At 38.5% G+C, this 10,778-nt stretch overlaps 2 protein-coding genes across 7 annotated transcripts in view; one reads left to right on the top strand and one right to left on the bottom strand.

Moving 5' to 3' along the window:
• LOC111815648 overlaps positions 1 to 843 on the bottom strand; it is a 10,781-nt gene extending 9,938 nt beyond the window's left edge. The window contains exons 1-2 of the mRNA XM_023711116.1: positions 580 to 843; positions 131 to 488 (exon numbers count right to left, since the gene is read on the bottom strand). Of these exons, the coding sequence (XP_023566884.1) occupies positions 131 to 488; positions 580 to 843 (622 nt within the window). The remainder of the gene's footprint in view (positions 1 to 130; positions 489 to 579) is intronic.
• The window catches only part of Ncoa1 (nuclear receptor coactivator 1), a 333,365-nt gene continuing 322,932 nt past the window's right edge, over positions 346 to 10,778 (top strand). For all 6 annotated transcript variants that reach the window (XM_023710899.1, XM_023710898.1, XM_023710900.1 and 3 more), the window contains exon 1: positions 346 to 417. The gene's annotated coding sequence lies outside the window, so the exon portion shown is untranslated. The remainder of the gene's footprint in view (positions 418 to 10,778) is intronic.

The raw sequence follows: 10,778 nt of genomic DNA, 5'->3' as shown, positions 1-10,778 counted from the left end.
GGGCCCGGAGGGGGCGGGGCCGCAAGCGGGGGGCGGCGGCGGCGGCGGCGGCCGAGGAGGAGGAGAACATGGCGGCCGCGGAGAGCGGCTGAAATGCCTGTTCTTCAGGCCAGGCGAGCGGGAGACTGACCTGATTCGCCGAGCACTGTCCTTCGACGGTTGGACCGCGGCCTTGAACACCCCGGCTGCCTGTTTGCTGCTGTCCTCTCAGGCAGAACCCAGCCAGGGTCGTTCTGCATCCCCCTGTGGGGGGACCTCAGCTCCGGAGGAGGGGGCCGGATAGCCGCCGCGGCGGCGGCCGCCTGGGCCCCAGGGGCCGGGCGCCGGGCCCGAGCAGCGGCGAAGGCCGCGGCGGCTCCGCCACGGTCGCGGGCGAGCGTGGCGACCCGGAGCGCGGCCCAGAGGAGGCGGCAGCAGGTGAGTGGCGGCGGCGGGCGCAGAGCCTCGCGGTGGGTGCAGCTGTCACGAGCCGCGCGGCCGCCGAGGCCCTAGGGGGCGGGGAGCAGCTGGCGCCCTCCGCCCCTGCCCTCCTTTCTCTGGTTCCATCTCCCCCTCCCACTTTCCCCGAGTTCTCCTGGCCTGGCGTGGCTGGAGGGGGCGGAGGTCGCAGCTGTCACGGGCACCAGCTGGGGGCTGCTCCCCCGCGCGGACCCGCTGCAGAGCGCTTTCCCCGCGCGGCTCTCCCGCTGCCCTAGTTAGCGGACGGCGAGCATCCGCGCAAGGCGCGCGAGGCTGAGCGGCTGCGGCCAGGGTGGGGAGCGGGCGCCCCGGGCCGCTGCCGAGAGGGGGAGCCGGAAGTCGGCGCGGGCGCCCCTCGGCCCCGAGCGCCGTGACCTTGGCCATCCAGCCGCTGGGACCGCGAGATGGAGGCGACCGTGCCTGCCTTTCCGAGGGCTGAGCCTTCGGAGGCGCTTCAGCCTAGCCCCGCGCCTTTGACTTCGTGTGTGTGGAGGGGGGTTGAGGGAGCAGCTCGGGAGGTAGAAATGGGAGAATAAAACAGCTTTTTCCCCTTGCGCCTGGAGTTTGGTCCCCTTTCAGGGGTTGTGCCTAAAGGATTTAGGAAAGGAAGCAAATGTACTGTCTAGATTGGAAGGTGGGTTGAGTTAGTGGTCAGTGACAGAATTCGAGCTCTCTGTAGTCTCTTGCAAGAGACATGGAGAAGCCGGACACCAGGGTCCCTAGTCATGACTACACAGCTGTGGTGTTTGGCTGTTTTGTTTTTTTTACCCCTTCCCTCCAAGCAGTCACTCCCCAGGGTCAGACACTGCCCAGTCTGACGATGTTAGAGGGAGATTTAAAGATTGACAATACAGGTTGTGTGTGTGACAAGGACAGGTTGTGATGCTGTGGCTGCCGAGTTTGGCGGGGAGGAAAACTTTAAGCGAGAGGGTCTGTTAGTCTTTCTTTCTTGCCTCTCCTCATTCATTGTAGAGGCATTAAAAGGTAAGTGTCCTTGTGCAGAAGGAGACACTTTTTCTTTTGAGATGGTGATTTTTAATGTTGAGTATGATGTTGATGAATGAAAGGTTCTTAAGTAAATTGCAGTCCTTGCACCCTCTGTGGATGCCAAGATGTTGTGAGCATGATGCTTACACTTACGTGATGAAGAAATCTTCACATGTCTATGTAAGACACTGGTGCCCTGAAGCTTTGATTATATTGTACAGTTTCAGGGATGGATTTCAAGGGTTAAATTTGTTTGAGGTTTGTCTCTTCTGGAATTGGTTGGAGGTTAGTGGGGGGGGGGGAGGCAGATTGGCCAGAGGGGCCTCTTGGTTAGTTTCACATAAGCTGTGATGTAGTAGGAAGGGGGTCGGATTTCTTCATGTTGGGAATAATGGGAAAAGAAAGTATTTGCGTATTTGCTTGGGTCTTTTGGCTCTTGAACTAGAAATATTTTTGGGTTAAAGGTAGCTAGCTGTGGCATTTGATTCAACTTAATAAGTAGGCATTCCTTGAGCAATTTGTTAAAACTAGATAAAATGGAAGCGTTTCCTATCTTTTGTACTTTGTGGAAAAGTCTAAGGAGGTTTTGTGAACTCGTCTGCAGCATTTTATTTCTATTTCTTATTTAGATTTTATACTTTAGGAGCAGTGGATCACAAAAATGGGCTGCATAGGGTATATAGCTTGAAGAGAAAATAGATGTATCTCATAAGAAAAGGTACTGTATTTTATTTTTATAGATATTTTGCCCCTCTCACATATTACACCTACTTAGCCCACACTGAACTTGATAAAGTGCAAAACTTGAATTTTATATAGTTTGTAGTTAATCTCTTCCTTATTTCTGAAAAAAATCTGTAGGATTGTGTCTATTAAATTGCTTTTTGGTATAGTTTAAGCCAAGGGAATGATTTAGATCTGCATTTATCAGTAAGTGGCATTATTGAATAAAAGTCTTTGATGGAAATAATGTTAAATGTTCTACTTAAACTAGGATTACAAAGACAATGCATTGCCTTCCCTTTTTCTGCCAACATTTTTTTTTTTCTTTCTCCCTCATTCCAGGGTTTCATTTCTAGAAAACTTGGGTTGGAAACAAAAGCAGCCGTTTGTATAATCCTAAGAACTTTAATTTGCCAGGAAGCTATAAGGGTAACATGAAGTGGGTGTGATACAATGATACTGCTTTTTCAGACATTTAACTGTTCAGAGACTCTAGGGTTAAACTTTACTTTTTTTTTTCTGAATTTCCTGTTTTCTGTATATGTGTTAATTTTGGGGTAGGCAGAGAATTGGGTTACTATGGTACCAAATAGTATATATTATGAAAGTATTGGCAAAATTTCATGGTTGTACTCCGTAAAACAAGGTGATAAACAAGTCTAAATAATTTAAAGATGTTCCTAGGATAGAATGTTCCCTGCATGTCCTCTTGATCCTGCTAATCCAGTTAGCCATCTTCACTAGGACTAAATGTTGAGTAAGTGATGGGGGTCGTGTAGAGGTGCTGAATGGTAGGGTGGGGGACAGAGTATTGAACATCCCTTGAAAAATCCTTTTTTCTGTTGGACATTATACCAGACTGTGATTTCTAATTGTTTTTCAAGGACATTTTCAGCTTTTATTACTTGGATGTCATCAATTTCATGTATCTTCTTTTAGGTACTTCTCTAAGGTACTATTTCTGTTCCTTATATTAGTCCTTTTTGCCCCATCTCCCAAGTACGCTTACTTTGTTTGAATATTATGTTGCATATTTTGTGGTCTTGGTTGGCCCAACTTTTCTTTTAGGGAAGATATGGGTGGTCAGTACAGGTACATAGTACTGAGTAGAATCCCTTAAGTCATAGAGCATAGGGGATTCCCAGGATGCTTATTATTATCTTGGTAGTGAGTTTGCCAAGTATGATAATCACAGGAATTCTCAAAGGGCCTTCCATTGCTTTCCTGTCAGAAAGTCAAAAAACACTGTGGTGGGTACCTTTCTAGTTTACCTACAAATACTGGGTGATGAGGAGGGTGTGGGTTGGATGAAATATCTGTTTCAGGAGTTGGATGAAAGATCCTCATATCCTATCTGAGCTGCAGAACCATTACAAATTTCTCTCATCTAGTGTAACTTTCCTGCCCATTGGACAGATTAGATAGACTGTAGATAAGCACTTTTTCTTTGCTTCTCTCGCACATTAAACCAGTTGGTTACTTTTTGATCATTGGCCTCTGATAGGCCTTATGGTATCAGTTCTTTTTCTTACTATTAGAACTGAGGTCTGGGCCTTTGCAACTTTCCCTTTTCCCTTAATAATTTAGATAGTCTGTGTATTTCTTTTATAATATGGTGTTAGAAGTAATAATATAGCCTAGTGACAACTGGGAACTATGTTACTTAATTTAAGGATGTGCAGATTTTGTCTCTAGCCTCCTTCTGGGAAATAGTTTGTAAGTGTAGATGTGTCTATTTTATATTTCCATTGGAAACATAGCTGAACAAGGGAGATTATTATAAAACACTGATAGCAACAAGTCCAGTTCCATAAATGCAAGTAAAGTGAGTTGTGAGTTGTATCCATGTTTCCTCCCTGATAACCTATCCATAGGATATCTACAGTATTTTTGGGACTATTGAAAGCAACAGGCTTTTTAAAAAAAGCTTAGTACAGTTATCAGATTTAAAAGATAAGTAGCTTAAACCAAAATAGAAGCTATAGTCCCTTGAGTTATGGAAGACTTGAAGTTAGTCAGTCTAGTCACCCTCATTTTAGGTAATATTTTTGTTCTGACCTCTTCCCTTTTATCCCCTATGTTTTAGAATGGGAAGCAGTAATGTGTACTTTCACTGGGTGCCCCTGAATCACTAGGAACAAAAAAACCAGTGATAAAAATAGATAGAGGTACACTTATTGAGATGAAATCCCATCAGTAGAATCAGAAGTCTAATAACACTGGATTATCCTTTTTTTTTTTTTTTTTCAGAGTTATACATCAGTTTTACTCTTCTGGTTTTAATTTTGAAGGAAACTTGAAACTTCTTTCATTAAACTGTAAATTTAAAAAAAATTTTATATGAGTACATGTTTGCAATATATGATTACATTCCTTATAGAGAGTTGGTACTTATTCATAATACATCTTAATTTTTTTATCCCCTCTCCCCATTCCTTCCTCCTTTTCTCCTCCTCTCTCCAATTCTTGATCCTCTTTGCTTTTTCAAAAGCTGTCTCCCTTTTTCCTATTATCTATCTTCTATTTTGCTTTTATATTTTGGGTTTCTTGTATAAGAGAAATAATATGATATTTAAATTTGCGTGTCTCATTTCTTTCATTTAATATTATGGTCTCAAGTTGTAGCCATTTTCCCAGAAATGACTGATATTTACCTGTATGGCATAAGCTTCTTTTAGAAATGGGACTTTGATCCAGGCATGGTGGCACATCCCTGTACTACAAGCACTTGAGAGGCTGACACAGGAGGATTGCCAAGAGTTGGAGGCAAACCTGAGCTACATAGCAATACCCTTCTCAAAACAAAACAAAACAAAACAAAACAAAACAAAACAAAAATTTTTAAAAACTGGTTAATAACTAATCCATTATTAAATTCTGATTCTTTTTCATATTTTTTTGAATTTTCCGTATGTTTTGGTTTTACAGTCTGGTCCTCTTGTCATTTTGGGTATGGAGTAATGTCCCTAGTCACCTTGATTCAGGTCCCAAGTTTCTTTTTTTAAATGAGTATGTTGATCTGATTTCATGTTTCCTTTTGTGCTAAAATTCTGTGATTTGTAGTTTTATAGCTGTTTGCATACATTTGCCTTTCTGAGACATCTTACATATAAATGCTGAAAATTTTTCCTTCTAAAGTGTTGTTTGCCGTTACTGTTTTTAGTGAAGATTCTCTACAAATTTATTGGATTGTAAATCATTTAAATTAATTTTTTAATTTCTCATTCCAGAAAATTTGCTGCAGATGGCCTGTGCATAAATGCTTTGTAAACTATAAAATGCAACACAAGTGAAAAAGTGTAATCACTCATAGATCACTTCATTTTATTTAATTTATATTTTTAAATTTAAATTGTATTTCTTTTTCCTTGTGTTCTCGCGACCTTTAAAAACTAAATTGTTGCATTTTCCATAGTTTTGCTTTTATTACTCCCTTAGCATCAGTTAATCAGTTTGTGGTATATTTATTCCCTCCTTCCCTCTCTCCTCTTCCTTCCTTCCTTCCTTCCTTCCTTTTTTCTTTCCTTCCTTCCATTTTAGTTTCTCATTACATTGAAAATCTTTGAGATTGCTTGAACTACATGTAGAGTAAAGGAGCATAGTCTGTGAGCTCTGAGGAAAGCCCAGTATATCCTTGGGTTTAACCAAATGCTTACTGAAAATGTTAAAAAAAAAAAAAATTACATCCAAACTGAAGAGGTACAGACCCCCCCCGTCACTACTCCCTAAACAATACAGCTATTACAAGATTTAAAGTATGCACATTTTAAAAAATCATAAGAGGAGAATGTATGTAGGTTATTTGCAAATACTATGCTGTTTTATATAAGGAACTTGAAGCTCAGCAGATTAAAGCAGGCCCAGGAGCCAAGGTTTATCCCCAGTCCTGTCATGCTGGGCCCTGCCTCCAGGGCACACTGAGAGGGCAATTGAGACTGGACATGGTGGCGCCCCCCTGTAATCCCAGCACTTGGTGTTACTATGAGTCAGAACACCCTGTAGACCCTTCCCTAAAAAATACAAAATAAAGAAAGGAATTTGAACATCTCCAAATTTTGGTATTCAGAGGGATTTCTGGAACCAGTATAATAGATGTTGAAAGAAGACTGTATTTTTATTCTTTTGCTCCAAATTGACTTTTAAATATAATGTATTAACCAATAGTTAATACCATCCTTTTAAAATCTACAAAAATGCTTATAGAGAAGAGTCCTCTTTTCTTGTGTGACTCTTATTCAGAGGCAGCAAATATTTATTGAGTACTGTGTCTGAGCCATTTACAATGCTAAATCTACTTACTACATTTTAGAAATGAGGAAGGAAGGCTCAAGAAGGTAAGTGGTTGGTTTAAGATTGCACAGTTTATGTGAGGAATGACTTTTGAATTTAGGACTTCTGACTAGACATCACATTTACACCTCAAAATTGGCTTCTCTTCAAGCATGTTTGCTACCCTTGACCACATTATAACTCTTGCTTTTTGGACTCTTTCTTTTCTTTCTTTCTTTCTTTCTTTCTTTCTTTCTTTCTTTCTTTCTTTCTTTCTTTCTCCTTCTCCTTCTCCTTCTCCTTCTCCTTCTCCTTCTTCTTTTTCTTTTTCTTTTTCTTGTTCCATATGTGTGCTGTGGGACTCCAACAGTCTTGTTCCTTTCTGGTAACCTAAGGAACCATATATTCCATGTGCTTAAAGAAAATGTCACTTTAAGATTCTTGTACTATTTCTCGTCTCACCTTTGTATGTTAGTAATATTGATTCTTTAGTGCTTCTGTCCAGGTAAGCTTATCTCTGAATGGTTGGTTTTGGATTCTTAATCATAAAATTCTGCCTATCAAGTATTGTTAGTATTTAAGTAGCCAAAGCTTGATGTATAATTTTCATGTGTTTTTGTTCATTTAGAATAGTTTGGTCCTTCTGTTTGCACTTGTATTTTGAATGGTTGATTTTATTCTAATAGCATTAATGTATCACATCTTAAAATTTCACTTTGAACATATGGTTAAGATATTTACATAATTTTAGTATCAACCATAGATTTGATTAATAGAAGATGTTCTCTGTGTGTGTGTGTGTGTGTGTGTGTATATATATAAAGATGTCATACTGTATTAAACCAGATAGTTGAAGGATAAAATATACTTGATTTGTGAAAGTATCTATGTAATTCTAGTTTTACTTTGGTGAGTTTATTTGGAGAAAACAAAGGAGAAGTTATTTGTTCTGTGAAATCTAAGTCATGCCTCCCTCTCTATTCTAAATGGCACAGGAAGCCTATAATTGAATTTCTTTTCTTTTTTTTTTTCAAAGTTTTATTGATAAACAGCAATGAGACAGTTTCAAATCAAATCGGAAGTACAGTTTCAACAAATATTACACTGCATTTATTCTTCTTAGTGGTTAATTGCTGTACAAGATGCGGACTTGTGATCCTATTTACAAACACCATTAGAACAAATCATTCTATTCCTTAAGAGAATGCAACTATATATCTATCCCAACCACTTTGAATACACAGATACAAAATGGACATTCATAGGCATACCGCATTTTTTCTAAGTTCTGTTATTGAATATTATAGGTGAAAATGGAATAGGTTTTTTTTTTTTTTGTTCCTCGAATGCCTTCAGGGCACATTTGGCCAGCAGGAGAGTTGTGAGGTTCGAACTCCAGCAACCCGAGGCTGACAGTTTTGTGGAAGCAGCCACTTAAAGGATTGAGCTAGGCCCAGGCCCCCTGTAATTGAATTTCTAAGTAGTCACTCATTCATTAAAGTTGTATTTACAGAGTACATACTTTGTTCAAGGTGATGTGCTGTTAAAAGATAGGGAAGGAAAAAGACAGAAATCCTATTCTTAAGGTGCTTATGACCTAAGAGGTGATAAGACAAACACAAATATAGAATACAGTTCTAGTTACGTGTGATGAGAGCTCTGAGAGATGTACTAAAACAACAGTACTTAAAAGATTCATGGGGCCAGGGAGATGGCTCAGTAGAATAAGTGCTTCCCTGGCAAGTGCAAGGGCCTGAGTTTAATCCCCAGTTCCGCAAAAAAAAAAAAAAAAAAAAAAAAAAAAAGATTCAGGAAGAGTGAGCAATTATTTTCTTCTGAGAGATGAGGATGAGTTTCATGGAGGACTTGGTGGAAGACAAGAGCATTTAAAAGAGGTGTGATTTCCGTAAAGGTGGTGCGAGTTGAACACTATATTCAGGAAGGTTAAATAGTAAAAAGGAAGGATAAAAATATTGGGGTTACTCAAGATGTAATGGAGGGGAAAGTACAAGGAAGAGTGTAGTATCAGCTAAAGAGGCAGTAAAAGCAAATATTCTAGATGCAGTCACAATACATTGTAAGATTTCTATGTGGGGAGGTGATGGGAATGGTAAATGTGGTATGTAGATCTGGATGAAAATGAGAAATGTCAACATTCCAAATATATGTAATTTTTTTTCTTGGCTGGTTTTATACCCAAAATTTTATATTTTCATCATGTTTTGAAATGACTCCATATGTAAGTCTTACCACACTGGGAACTTATTCACTTATTTTTAATGTATATGTAAAAACAGATTAGGGTGTGTTTTTTTTTTTTGCGGAACTGGGAGTTGAACTCAGGCCCTTTTGCTTGCCAGGAAAGTGCTTATTCTACTGAACCATCTCCCCAGCCCCAGGGTTTTTTAAATAGAAGTTAGAACACAATCTTTTTCATTGTCTTATACTTTTTTTTTTTTAAAGTAGTAGCTACTTTTTGAAACTGTTTATTATCATTTGACATTCTTAAGATGATACAGTAGAGGTTTTTTTTAAGTGTAAAAATGTCACCTTGTATATTTTGTATTCCTAGTATAAAGGCATCCAACAATGTAAATGAGATTGGTCACCCAACTTGAAAGTCCTGGATCTCAATATAGTTCATGATTTATTTACTGATTTATTTATGTTGTACCATGTTCCCAAAAAGGATTTAAGGCAGGATATGTCATGAAGAGTTTTGGACCTTGTTCCAGACTTGTCTATTATTTGACTGATGCCCTCAGCCAGCAATACACAGAGAGGGCAGTGTTGAAGACAACTGGTATTAAAGAATGTGCTGTGGTGTATTTTTTGTCAATCTAGTAGAAATTTAGAGATGGTTACCCTAGAACTGGAATGCTTTTAATGATAAGTCATTTAAATTTTGATGGCATCTAGGGAAATTGTTTGGAAGGCACTGATAGTGACCTTTGACCTTTGGAGATCACCCCCCTACCATTACAGCCGTGGCTGTGTTAGAGCAGTGGTCTCTAAAGTAGGGTCTACACTGAATTATCTGAGAAATATTAGAAATCTAGGTAGAAGTTTCTTCACTTTTGTGATATTTTGAAGTTTATAAGGGATTGAATGATTGGGTTTTTAGATTTATTTTAAATGGTGGTAGACTCAGTACTGCTTATATTGCATTAGGGAGTCAGTATACTGTTTTTTGGGTGTGATATTTTATAGAGGTTTAGTGGTCATCATGAGGCAAAAGACTTGTCTAATTAAAAGATGGTTTATTTTTTCATAAAAAGACAAATGTTCCAAATTGATTGAGGGTATTTTTTTTGTGACATGTGGCTGTGAATGGTATGCTACCTAGCACATAAACATACTTCATCTGTCTCTTTGAACTAGTATGTATATTGCTACCAGTGACTCAAAAAGTAATGACCTTTCAGAACAAGAGTTCAGTGTTGTGGAGAGATTTTTTTTTTTTTTTTTAAGCTATCTTCCCAGCCTGAGAGAAGATTTTGAATTTGGATGTTTAGAAGTATTTTCTATCATTATTGTATTTAATTTCTCACATTAATGTTTTTATGTACACACTTGGGCTTGGATACAAAGTTCTCTATACCTATATAAAAACTCCCTAAAAAAAAGATATATGTGATTTTTGAGCTTGTCAGCAGAAAACATAAAAAGGCAATACCATCTGATTAATTTGTATGAACAATTGATTGCTATCAGAAAACATACAAGTGCAGTAGCTGAATTTTAGCAAAAACCTATACATAAATGGTGGATAGGATCACAATTGAATGTCACGTTTTATTCAGTACAGCTAGTACTGGATTTTTTTTTTTTTCATCTTTGTGAAGTGATTTTTCAGCTGCTCTGATCATAAAATCAAGTAGGATATTGTAAAAATGGGTAGAATTTGGAATAGACCCTCAAATTGTAGTATTACAAAGTGTGAAAGCAAGATTAAAAAATAATAAAATATGTTTAGTCACATTATTGTCACCAGAAGTAGAATTAATAACTTTTTAAGAAAATATACAAAGCTTCTATGTCATCAATAAATATACATTAAAAATTTTATTTTGTGATAATAGCTATTACTTTTTAGTTTCCACTTTGTGTATGCTTTACAAGGTACACAATTTATTGATTTGATGTGCAGTTTATACACATTGTAAATAAATATACATCAATAACTTTCTGTTCAAATCCTTTTGAGCTTTGGGATATATGATAAAGATAGCTACCACCATTATATAGCAAGGGTTTATAACCTGAAATTTATGGGGTAAGAGCTTCTACACTGGCTTTAGGGGAGGTCTGTAAACACTTTGAAATTGTATATAAAATTT

Source organism: Octodon degus, unplaced genomic scaffold, assembly GCF_000260255.1.
Source record: "Octodon degus isolate 3935 unplaced genomic scaffold, OctDeg1.0 scaffold00019, whole genome shotgun sequence".
Taxonomy (NCBI): Eukaryota; Metazoa; Chordata; class Mammalia; order Rodentia; family Octodontidae; genus Octodon; species Octodon degus.
This window is presented reverse-complemented; position numbering and strand designations above follow the sequence as displayed.